Genomic DNA, 13,273 nt, shown 5'->3' on the forward strand with positions numbered 1-13,273 from the left:
TCATGAGGGGCATGGATAGAGTAAATAGACAAGGATTTTTCCCTGTGGTGGGTGAGTCCAGAACTAGAGGGCATAGGTTTAGGGTGAGAGCGGAAAGATTTAAAAGGGACCGAAGGGGCAACTTTTTCATGCAGAGGTTGGTGCGTGTATCGAATGAGCTGCCAGAGGAAGTGGTGGAGGCTGGTACAATTACAACATTTAAAAGGCATCTGGATGGGTATATGATTAGGAAGGGTTTAGAGGGATATGGCCCAAGTGCTGGCAAGTGGGACTAGATTAATGTAGAATAGCTGGTTGGCATAGATGAGTTGCTCCAAAAGGTCTGCTTCCATGCTGTACCTCTGTATGACTATAAGTGACCTGTTATTTTTCCTTTCTTTTTATCTCTTGTACATCCTGCTCTGCTGAGCTAATACTCAACAGTCTGCTTTGTAAACAATGCGAGGTGATTTAATGAAACTGTTAAAATTCTTACAGGGATGACATGGTGGAAGGTAGACAGCATATTTGCCTTGATGGTGAGTCCAGAATAGGAGCCTGCATTCTCAACATTATGCAAAGGCTATTTGGGACTGAAATGTGGAAGAGTTTCTTTGCTCAGAGGTTTTGAATCTTTCAAATTTTCTGTCCCAGAAGGTTATGGAAGCTTAATTATTGAGCATGTTTTGAGGGATTTCTAGAGCCATGCCGTATGGAGATAAAGCAGGAAAATAACTTGAGCAGATGATCAGCCATGATCCAATTGAATAGCAGAGCAAGTCCTAATAATCTGAATGGTGTACCCCTATTCCTATGTTTCCAACAAAAGAATCCAACATCTTCCTAGCTTTCTTTCCTATGTTTTGTCAAATATTCTTCAATTCACAGGTCCCAGCCTTAGTCACTGTGCAACCTTGTTTCCAAAGACTTTTGGGTCCCACATGTTGATTTGTATCTGTGCTAACCATTTCATCAATCTTGTTTTGAATGCTGCACAGACGAAGATGTAATATTACTTTTTAAAAAAATATATTTTTGCAGTGTCTGGTTTAAGTTTGGGAATATGCATGGCCTGTAATATACAGGGTGATGCCAAAAGTGAGAGCTCAGTTCCCACACCAGCTGAAGTTACCATGAAGAACCCTTTCTCAATTTCTCCCCTTGACTGTGACACACAGGTTAAACCACCACCAGTCATCCCTTTTCCCTTTCCCAGAGCAGCCCTGTGGTCTGGTAAGACTACAGGTACAATTTACCTTACCTTTTCACTTTATCTTCCTCCATCCGTGTTCCTTTCTCATCACCTTATACCCCAAATTTGGGTAATTTGGCTCATTATACAGACATTTGAGGAGTTTCTAGTAATATTATTTTGATGTCCTATCAGTTCTTTGCAGAATCATTTTGAGTTTCAATGTACTATGTTATATTTAGCTTTGCTCCTTAACCCCGGATCTCTCTGTAATACCTCTCAAATCAATGTGGGAGCTAAGACCAAAAGTTGAAGTAGAAAGAGATAAAAGTCTTCGATTTAAGCATTTTGCAATAACTGGGTGTGTCAAAGCACTTTACAGCCAATTAAGTACATTTAAATGTAATCACTGTGTTGTTATTTAGCAATTGTAGCAGCTAGTTTGTGCACGGCAAACTCTCACAAACAGCATAGTGATAATGACCACATAATCTGTGTAAGTGAAAACTTCCATTTCCACATGTTTCACATCAATTCTTGGAATGTTTATTAGAATTAAGTCCTCATTATATCATAGCACAGCCTTCACTGATGTTTGAATTAAAAATTGTGCCCTGAAGAAAATGTTTTTCCTGAATTTGTCCTAATTGTTTTTGGGTTATTGTACTCAAAGTGACACAACTCTACCTAATGCTGTTAATGCAACATTTTTTAAAAGCAAAGACTTTTTATTTTGCTATGAAGTTTCTCCTCAAACATTTAGCTTTACTGGCGATGAAATATGATCCCTTAAATTTCCATTACATATGATTTAGTGGGATTATTCAATCTAAAGTATAGATATTATTAAATGGTTTTAAGGTATCTCTATCATTCATGTCTTATGAAGCCTACTTAGTCATTTTTGGAAGATTTATTTTATCTGTTCTGTCAAATTTATCTGAATATTTGAGACAAGTACATAATACATGATTGTGTTGGGCAGTTAAGATCCAGACCATTTTTGTTCAATTCTGATTTCTGAAAAGCTCAGGAACCACGTAGGTAGCCTGTATATACAATATGCCTGCCTCTGTTTGCTCACTAATGAAGTTTACGAATGTGGATTCTGAGTAAGGAGGGGATGGACTTGAGTTCAGATATCTTCCTGTGAATGAATAATCTGACAATACTATCTGGGTTTTTCTTTGTATAAAGGATAACCACTAATAACCAAAGGCTTGAAAATTGCTATGTGATAATTTAGAAAACTTGTGAACTGTTGTTGCAGGAAGAAGTTGAAGTTATCTTTGCAAGATTTGCTGTTATCTATTTGGATACAAACTTCAAACCAATTTCTCTTGTAAAAGATATAATGATGTGTATAAAGCTGTGAGAGCATAGTTGGCTAATAGAAAATTCAAGGGAAAGCAACTAATATTAAGTTCCTTTTTTTTAAACTAAAGAAATAAGTGAAAACACTGAATCCCTGAAAAAGAAGGTCTCCGAGCTGAGATTGTATTGTGATCTTCTCCTCCACCAAGTGAATAACCTAAAAGCGAGTGCACAATCGAACCAGTCAAACCCAACTGATACAGAGGTACATATTAATTCTGTGGCATTGCATTGTATGTATTAGTTAATAGATATGCCTACTGCTGCTAATGTTTTTCTAATACATGTAGTATCTTGAAGGATAGTTATTTTTCTGAGCAAATGGCCAAGTTAATCGAATGGAATGTTCAATAACTCAGTGGAAACAAAACATTGCAGCAGAACTTGGTTAAACACAATTAAAAGAATTAGGCTAACAGCAATTCTAGCCATCGGGGAAAGATACCATTAATAAACAGACCATCAAAATAAACAAAAGTGACAATATTCTGGAAGGCTATTCAGTTCAGTCAGTACCCTGTTATCATTTGCCCTCCAATCCAATAAATAGTTTAAATCATGCTTGTCCATCCTGTTCTGATAGCACCATTTCCCAAGTCTACTTATCTAATCAAATTTTGCACCATAAGAACAAACTTACATTTTTCTTGAACGTGGGACATGGCAACAGTGTTTCACAGGCAGAGAAATACTTTGAAATATAGTCACTATTGTCATTTGGACAAAGCAGCTGCCAGTTTGGACACAAGGCCACACAAACAGTGCTAAATCAAAGACCAGATGATCTATTGTGATATTCGTTTGGTACTAATATTGACTAGAACAATGGGAATAACTAACTTATTCTTCACATAGTACTATAGGACTGAATTTTCCCATCTTATATGGAAATGTTATTTTTGGGATGTAGTATAGAGGGGCATAGTGATGTTACCATGGCCCACCATGACGTTTCTCACCCAAATGGCCACTGCTCACTTCACTAATAATGCATCCTTGTTCAGTTGTGTGGCAGCAGAGATGGAAGTGCTTGCCAGTGCTGGTACTTTCCGATGGTCATGTCACATGGGTAGCAGATTTGAAATATAGCTGCACATCACTTCAAACATTGCAAACCAGAAACTGTCCCTTGCACTGTGCTTTGCAGCCATCATCATTAGGGATATGACCTAGAAAAGAAAGTTCTACCCTGTTTCTCTGACAGAGATCTGGCTGTATTTTTTTTAACCAATCCCTAATGTTCAGTAGTTTACCTTGCTCTGTCATAAACCCTCCATTTAGTTCTGAAAGTTATTCTTGCTAGATATTTAAAATAAGTCACTGTGGCTGCAGAAACATCTACAAGCAAACCATTACACTCTTTGGAAAATCCACCTACCACTGATTCAAAATTCAGATTTAAATGGTACTGCAAATTGTATATAAATCTCACAGTCTGTATCACAGCATTCACTGAAGGCTGAACAATGGTGGGGAAGCCCAATGGATGCCTGTCAAACTGATAAAGGTGATAGAAACATCAAGTAGATAGTTTTCAGATACATGACCATGACTCAAACTTCAGTAGCTAGTTTTCTTTCGCACCATGCAATGTTATAATGCTGTCTGAATGACTGTTTTGCTCCTCCTAACACCCATCAGGTCATACAATGTTGACATTTTTGCATGTGGGAACATCTTACATAAGTTACAATGCGTTCAACCAATTTTTAACAGTAATTTCCTGCAAAACAGGAAAGGCAAGGAAAGGCCAAACAAAGAAACCACATTTGCTTTTGCTGTGAAACAGGAACTGCTTACCTTTGCAACAACACAATATCTAACCTAACTGAATAATGTCTTCACAAAAGCAAATTACTGCAGATGCTGGAATCTGAAACCAAAAGAGAAAATGCTGGAAAATCTCAGCAGGTCTGGCAGCATGTGTAAGGAAAGAAAAGAGCTGATGTTTTGAGTCTAACTGACCCTTTGTCAAAGCTAAAAAAAGGGAGGTATTTATACTAGGCGAGAGAAGGTGAGTCATGGCTCCAGAAGCAAAAGTATCAATAAAGAGGTGATAATGACAGTGGATTTATCATAAAGACAGGGAGGTGGGCAGAGGGAGTGGGGTGGCCTTGTTAGTTAAGAACAAAATTAAATCTATGGCACTGAATGACATAGGGTCGGATTATGTGGAGTCTGTGTGGGTGGAATTGAGGAACCACAAAGGCAAAAAAATCATAATGGGACCTTCTAACAGTGGTCAGCGCCAGAGGCGCAACATGTACCAGGAAATAGAAAAGGCATGTCAGAAAGGCAAGGTCACGGTTATCATGGCGGACTTCAATATGCAAGTGGACTGGGTAAATAATGTTGCCAGTGGATCCAAAGAAAGGGAATTCTTGGAATGCTTAAAGGATGGCTTTTGGAACAGCCTGACATGGAGCCCACAAGGGGGCAGGCTATTTTGGACCTTGTGCTATGTAATGAGGCAGAATTTACAAAAGATCTTAAAGTAAGGGAACACTTAGGAAGCAGCGATCATAATATGGTAGAGCTCAGTCTATAGTTTGAAAGAGAGAAGGCAAAATCGGATGTAATGGTGTTACCGTTAAACAAATGTAATTACGAGGGCTTGAGCGAGGAACTGACGAAAATCGACGGGAAGCAGAGCCTAGCAGGGAAGACAGGACAGCAAGAATGGCAAGAGTTTGTGGGTATAATTGAGGACACAGTACAGAGGTTCATCCCCAAGAAAAGAAAGATTATCCAGGGAGGGATTAGACAGCCATGGCTGACAAGAGCCTAGAAAGTTGCCAAGAGCAGTGGGATATCAGAAGATTGGGAAGGCTACAAAAACAAACAGAGAGAAATAAGGAAGGAGAGGATCAACTATGAAGGTAGGCTAGTCAGTAATATTAGAAATGATAGTAAAGTTTCTTTCAATACATAAGAAACAAACGACAGACAAAAGTAGACGTTGTGCCACTTCAAACTGATGCTGGAAGCCTAGTGATGGGAGATAAGGAAATAGCTGGAGAACTTAATAAGTACTTTGCATCAGTCTTCACAGTGGAAGACATGAGTAATATCCCAACAATTAAAGGGAGTCAGGGGCTGAGTTGAGTATGGTTGCCATTACAAAAGAGATAGGGCTAGAAAAGCTAAAAGGTCTTAAAATTGATAAATCTCCTGGCCCCGATGGGCTACATCCTAGAGTTCTGAGGGAGGTGGCTGAGGAAATAGCGGAGGCGTTGGTTGAGATCTTTCAAAAGTCACTGGAGTCAGGAAAAGTCCCAGATGATTGGAAGACCGCTGTTGTATCCCCATTGTTCAAGAAAGGATCAAGACAAAAGATGGAAAATTATAGGCCAATTAGCCTAACCTTGGTTGTTGGTAAAATTCTAGAATCCATCATTAAGGATGAGGTTTCTAAATTCTTGGAAGAGCAGAGTCTGATTAGAACAAGTCAACATTGATTTAGTAAGGGGAGGTCGTGTCTGACAAACCTGTTGGAATTCTTTGAAGAGGTGACAAGTGGGTTAGACCAGTGAAACCCAGTGGATGTGGTCTATCTAGACTTCCAAAAGGCCTTTGATAAGGTGCCATACGGGAGGCTGCTGAGCAAGGTGAGGGCCCATGGTGTTCGAGGCGAGCTACTGGTATGGATTGAGGATTGGCTGTCTGACAGAAGGCAGAGAGTTGGGATAAGAGGTTCTTTTTCTGAATGGCAGCCAGTGACAAGCGGTGTCCCGCAGGGTTCAGTGTTGGGGCCGCAGCTGTTCACATTATATATTAATGATCTGGATGAAGGGACTGGGGGCATTCTGGCGAAGTTTGCCGATGATACGAAGATAGGTGGACAGACAGGTAGTACTGAGGAAGTGGGAGGCTGCAGAAGGATCTAGACAGTTTGGGAGAGTGGTCCAGGAAATGGCTGATGAAGTTCAATGTGAGCAAATGCTAGGACTTGCACTTTGGAAAAAAGAATACAAGCATGGAATACTTTCTAAACGGTGAGAAAATTCATAAAGCCAAAGTACAAAGGGATGTGGGAGTGCTAGTCGAGGATTCTCTAAAGGTGAATCAGTGATTAAGAAAACGAATGCAATGTTGTCATTTATCTCAAGAGGGTTGGAATATAAAAGCAGCAATGTGCTACTGAGACTTTATAAAGCTCTGGTTAGGCCCCATTTGGAGTACTGTGTCCAGTTTTGGTCCCCACACCTCAGGAAGGACATACTGGCGCTGGAGCGTGTCCAGCGGAGATTCACACAGATGATCCCTGGAATGGTAGGTCCACATACGAGGAATGGCTGAGGATCCTGGGATTGTACTCATTGGAGTTTAGAAGATTAAGGGGAGATCTAATAGAAACTTACAAGGTAGTACATGGCTTGGAAAGGGTGGACGCTCAGAAATTGTTTCCAATAGGCAAGGAGACTAGGACCCATGGGCACATTTTTAGAATTAGAGGGGGTCAATTCAGAACAGAAATGTGGAGACATATCTTCAGCCAGAGAGTGGTGGGCCTGTGGAATTCATTGCCGCAGAGTGCAGTGGAGGCTGGGACGCTAAATGTCTTCAAGGCAGAGATTGATAATTCCTTGTGACATCAAGAATTTAAGGGCTACGGGGATAATGCGGGTAAGTGGAGTTGAAATGTCTATCAGCCATGATTAAATGGCGGAGTGGACTCGATGGGCTGAATGCCCTTACTTCCACTCCAATGTCTTATGGTCTAAGAGGAGGAGCATCATGTTAGCTTTCAGGATATCTGGCACAGCCCTCTAAGATGATCGTGATGGATGAATTGGACGTTGATTGATAAAAAACATTTGCTGTTCATGAGCTTAGCAATGTTTTAATGTGGAGTTCACAATATGATGTATGTTGGAAAGCACCCTGGACCCTGGAAAGTACCTGGGAAAGCTAGTGAGGTTGGAAAACCCCACTGGTTGGGCCGTAGGATTGACCTTGTGAAGGAAAAATAAATAATGAGTTATGACCTTATTTTCTAAACAGTGAGAAAATTCATAAAGCCAAAGTATAAAGGGATCTGGGAATGCTAGTCCAGGATTCTCTAATAGTTGCAGGTTGAGTTTATAATTAAGAAAGTAAATGAAATGTTGTCATTTATCTCAAGAGGGTTGGAATATGAAAACAGTGATGTGCTTCTGAGACTTTATAAAGCTCTGGTTAGGCCCCATTTGGAGTACTGTGTCCAATTTTGGGCCCCACACCTCAGGAAGGACATACTGGCAATGGAGCGTGTCCAGCGGAGATTCACACGGATGATCCCTGGAATGATAGACCTAACGTACGATGAACGGCTGAGAACCCTGTGATTGTATTCATTAGAGTTTAGAAGATTGAGGGGAGATCTAATACAAACTTACAAGATAATGCATGGCTTAGAAAGGGTGTGTACTGGGAAGTTGTTTCAGTTAGGCAGGGAGACTAGGACCCGTGGGTACAGCCTTAGAATTAGAGGGGGTTAATTTAGAATGGAAATGCGGAGACATTTCTTCAGCCAGAGAGTGGTGGGCCTGTGGAATTCATTGCCACAGAGTGCAGTGGAGGCCAGGACGTTAAATGTCTTCAAGGCAGAGATTGATAAATTCTTGATGTCACAAGGAATTAAGGGCTACGGGGAGAATGCGGGTAAGTGGAGTTGAAATGCCCATCAGCCATGATTAAATGGCGGAGTGGACTCGATGGGCTGAATGGCCTTACTCCGGTGTCTTATGGTCTCTTAAACTGCATTTGTACCATCCTTAGCCCATTTGTGGGCTGAGGATTGGGAGATTCCACACAGGTGCCCCAGTGGATTCTTGGAACGAGCCAGCTGTATAAAGATTAAATATTGTTGTTACCTTCATAGCTTCTGGGACAAGATGGCCACCCCCTCCTTCAGAGCACTGGTTGCAGTACAGTTCAGCTATTATGCCTCAGGGCATTCTCAGTATGCACCTTCACTGTGGTTTGGTCAGGAGGACTCCAATTTAGGGTCATCCAAGCCTACAGCACATAATATGGTCGCATGGCTCCTCAAGTCTGCACTGGTCAAAGACAAGAACCTAACTGTTCTACTCATTTTCCATTACCTGGCTGTGACATTGCAATGCACATTTAATTCTACTTCAATGTTAGGAAGGTTTTTGCCTCTACCACCCTTACAGGGAGTGAATTCCAGATTCCCATCACCCTCCGGGTGAAAACTTCTTTCCTGACATCCCCTCCAAACCTCCTACCTCTTTCCCTTGGTCATTGATCCCTCTAACAAGAGAAAAGTTCCTTTCTGTGTACCCGATCTATTCCCTCTTGTAATTTCAATCATGTGCCCCCTCAGTTTTGCTGTTCCAAGTAAAACAATCTATTCGATCTGTTCTCATATGTAAAACTCTGCAGCTCGGGACGCATCCTGGTAAATCTCCTCTGCAGCCTCTCCAGTGCAATCACATCCCTCCTATAATGTGCATTCCAAAACAGCATACAATTCCCTGGCTGTGACCTAACCAACATTTTATACAATTCCAGCATGATCTCCTTGGTCTTAAATTCTATTCCTTGGATATCCCAGAGCCTCCTTAACCACTTTAACTACCTGTCTGTATTCCCTTTGTCTTGTTTGTCTGGCACAAATGTGTCACCTCACATTTATTTGCATTGAATTCCAGTTGTCACTGGTCAGCCCATCTGACTGGCTCATCTATATCTGCCTGTAATCTAAGGCTCTCCTCTTCACTATTTACCACACCACCAATGTTTATACCATCTGCAAACTAACAGAACAACCCTCCTGCATTCAAATCAAAATTGTTTATGTAGGCCACTATTTCTGGTTTTCCCCAGTCTCCCTCCCAGCACACTGAAGGGATCTGCTGCTGTGGTTTCTCCCCCTGGAGCCTTCGCAGCAGCTGCTGGAGGTTATTGTGAGGAACATCAGAAGCAGAACAGCTTCTCAGAGATGGGATTTCTGAGCAGTCAGACCTAACACAAATGAGGCTTTATTACAGGGCTGTGATACAATATATCAGACACACACACACACACATTTTTCCTGTGATCGTACCTGCATGTCTTTGATTCTGGTTAAGATTAGAGTGGTGCTGAAAAAGCACAGCAGGTCAGGCAGCATCCTTGACAGTGTGCTGGCAGCCACCATTCAGGTTTGGTTGCAGTGGAATGCTATTCAGGCCAAGCTCCTGAGATAAAGTTGTAGCTCTGCCAGAAAGTCAGAATTTCCCCTGCTGCTCATTGTGGAAGGGTTCTTCATGTACCCTTTTGTGAAGCTGTTCCTGTCCACTCCTTCAGCCCTCTTTTACTTGACAGTCAGTATCTTATTATTCCCTCGCGACCCCTGGCTATGGCATTGCCAGTGTTACTATCGCTATACACTGCTCCCATTGAAACTAGGGTGTTGGTGACATGTGAATCATTCCTCCTCTTCTAATACCTATGTCTTACCATGCTATATTAGATCCATTCTTACAGAACATAGAAAAGTACCGTTGGTCCACCATGTCTACATGGACCATAATGCTATTCTAAGCTAATTCCATTTGCCGTACCTCACATGTATCTCTCTATTCCCTGCCTCCTCTTATGTGTGTCTAAATGCCTCTTAAACTTCGCTATTGTATCTGCTTCTGCCATCACCTCTGGCAACACATTCCAGGCACCTACTACCCTCTCTGTTTTTTTATCAAAGCTTTCCTTGCTCATCTACTTTAAACTTCTCCCTCTCACCTCTATATATTCCCCTAGTATTTGATATTTCCACCCTGGGAAAGAGGCACTGACTAATCACCATGTTTCTCATAATTCTAAATACTCTTATCTGGTTGCTCCTCAGCCTCCAACATCCCAGCACTGATCTTTGCAGAATACCACTGGTCACAGACCTCCAGTCAGAAAACAGTCCTCCACAACTACCCTCTGTTTTTGATGGCCAAGCCAATTATGTATCCAACTTGCCAACTCACCATAGATTCCATGCATTTTGATCTTCAGGACCAACTGATCATGAAGGACCTTGTAACTGCTTTAGTAAAGTCCATGTATACAACATTCACAGCCTTCCTGTCGTCATTCATCTTTGTTACTTCCTCAAAAAATTCAACCAAGTATCCTTAATAAGTTCATTCTTCTCCAAATGCAAATAAACCCTGTACTATCTCTGTTTCACTTCTTGAACAAAAGAACCACATTGGCTATTCTCCAGTCTTCTAGTACCTTGCGTCTGGAGTTTAAATTTGGAGTTACCCTTCACTATTATTGTGCCCTCTGCAGCCCAACATAATAGCTCCAGTCCTGACAGGAAGGTTTTACACTTCCCAAGACACTACATGGACAGCCCTCTGAGAACCACCCTGATGTTTACTTCCCATAACCCCAGGGCTGATCGTGGCCTAAGCACCGCCCTCGGTTTGTCTTTTGAAGTCAGCCCTGACTATGCAAGCTGCAGCTCTCAGACTGATGCCTCCATGGCTCCTGGACTGAATTGCCTGTAACACCCAGATTGCTCGACCTTATCTGCAGGGCTGACTGTAGCTCAATCCCCAGACCGGAATGACATGAATGCTTCAACTCTGGTTGCATATTGTGGCTGACTGTCCATAGCGAGCTACCTGGCCTGAGATTGGATGATGCCCTTGATGGACTATGGCAGTAGCTCCCCCCCAGACAGACCATAAACCTCCTTGACTGTCCTGAAGACTGCTGCACTTGCGTGGAGCACATACAGGTATTTGCCATATTAGTTGTTGGCACACGATATGGATGTGACACAGATGTACAGTAACGTGCCCACTTCCTTGACAGTTAAGTACTGGCAATCAAGACTCACTGATAAGCTTTCTGTCAGTCCTAAAAGTCCAGGCAAGCCAGAGATGCTGGGTATGTACATGTAAGCACAAATCAGTGAACACTAAGAGAGCTAGCTAAGAGTGCTGAGATGTATCCTGTGCAAACGCAGGAGGTGTATGTGTGTCCCTGGGCAGAGAACGACTTGGCTGGAGCATTACCATGTAAGGTGTCAGGGAGGTTAGAGTGCACTAGTATAATATCTTCAGAGTTAATTAGAGAACAACCATGATGATCTGGTGAAGATGTTTTGCCGATGTTACTGTTTGCGGATAGAGGGTGGACGTGCCAGGTAACCGCTCTGCTGTTCAAAATAAGAGTTATCACTGTCTGGTTTCTCATCACTGTACGTAAGAATCACAAGCTGCATCTAAGTGCGCACACACACATATACTTGCAGAGTTACATTGTACTTTGAATTTGTACTTGCAGAGTTACATTGTACTTTGCTCAAAAACTGCATGAATCCATGTAAGACTCTGTTAACTCATTTTTAAAATTAGAATCAGTCTAAACATTATGGCACAGACAACAGCACACACGGTGCTAACACCTTCAACACATTATCTGGCTGACACCAATTGTTAAAGTTAACCTGAGAACGTAACTTTTAAAAAATGTTTTGTGATTTACATATGAAAGAAGTGAAACTAGCATAGTCATTCTAACAGATGTGAGACTTAACAAACAATCAAGGTATTTTTCAATGTATAATTTCAGTTACATCACACAGTAAACTTTTGCTATAAATTCTGTGTCCTACAATTGTATACTCCACAACCACTTGATGAAGGAGCAGTGCCCCAAAAGCTAGTGTTTCCAATTAAACCTGTTGGACTATAACCTGGTGTTGTGTAATTTTTAACTTTGTACACCCCAGGCCAGCACCAGCAAATCCAAATGATTGGTATAATGCAGAAGTGTTGACTTAGATTGTGACAAAGCAGCTAACCGGGCCAAACCTATATGCTGCCTTGCGACTGACTGCATTTTCAATGTGGTTATTTTAAGTTAGAATGTAGTTTAATCAGTAGGAGGTAAACTGGCAGAAGAAAGCAAGGTATCATTTACAAGCTCCTCCTTGAAATGGAAATCAACACATTCCTGAGACAGTGTGAAAAGCAACTTAAGTAGCTGCTTCAAGTTTAACCCAGTGGGCAGCATTACAGTTGGATCATTCAGGCAATGTGAATGTGTCAATTTGGACAAGAGTAGGAAATTACTAAATAACAATGTTTTGAAGGAAGATATAAAACAAATGAAATTTCCATTGAATTAATTGTAAAATATTAAAATTTAGCAACAATGGAAATTTTAAACAATTATGAAATGTAGTAAATTTGTGATGGATACGTAGTTCCTACAAAAGCAGACGGAGTGAAATTTGTTTTTTTATAGGCATGTTTCATTCATTCATTGAAGGTGGGTGCAAATATTGAGCATGAAGTGGAAATATTTGTGCATCTTTAAATACTATACGTTATTTTAGTTCTTAAGTGACAGTCAAAGCATCCAAAATTGCTTGAGTGAACACTTACTGAAATTCAACAGGAACAAACAGAAATAACTAGTTGACTCAGTTACAAATAAAAGCTCATGCATGTCATTCAAAATTATTTGTAGTTTAGAACTCACTGGAAACACTGTGCACATCGAATGAAGTTGTCATGCTGCTGAAGTCTGAAGCAAGTGACTGGTACAAGTTGGTGACTATGATGTAAGAAAATGTGTATATGAAATACGTTTGTACCGAGAGCAAAGCCATCGCAAAAGAGCATCCTTAGTTAACAAAAGGAACACTATGAATAGGGCAGTTTGTTATTTCCACACAATAAACAATGAAAGCCAGTAGCTGTTTGTTTGTTTTCCAAACATGAAAGA

At 41.1% G+C, this 13,273-nt stretch overlaps 1 protein-coding gene across 3 annotated transcripts in view; it reads left to right on the plus strand.

Moving 5' to 3' along the window:
- Positions 1 to 13,273, plus strand: part of plekha8 (pleckstrin homology domain containing, family A (phosphoinositide binding specific) member 8) — a 62,922-nt gene that overhangs the window by 13,103 nt on the left and 36,546 nt on the right. For all 3 annotated transcript variants that reach the window (XM_060825374.1, XM_060825375.1, XM_060825376.1), the window contains exon 4: positions 2,617 to 2,750. In XM_060825374.1, the coding sequence (XP_060681357.1) occupies positions 2,617 to 2,750 (134 nt within the window). The remainder of the gene's footprint in view (positions 1 to 2,616; positions 2,751 to 13,273) is intronic.

This window comes from Hemiscyllium ocellatum, chromosome 5, assembly GCF_020745735.1.
Source record: "Hemiscyllium ocellatum isolate sHemOce1 chromosome 5, sHemOce1.pat.X.cur, whole genome shotgun sequence".
Classification (NCBI taxonomy): Eukaryota; Metazoa; Chordata; class Chondrichthyes; order Orectolobiformes; family Hemiscylliidae; genus Hemiscyllium; species Hemiscyllium ocellatum.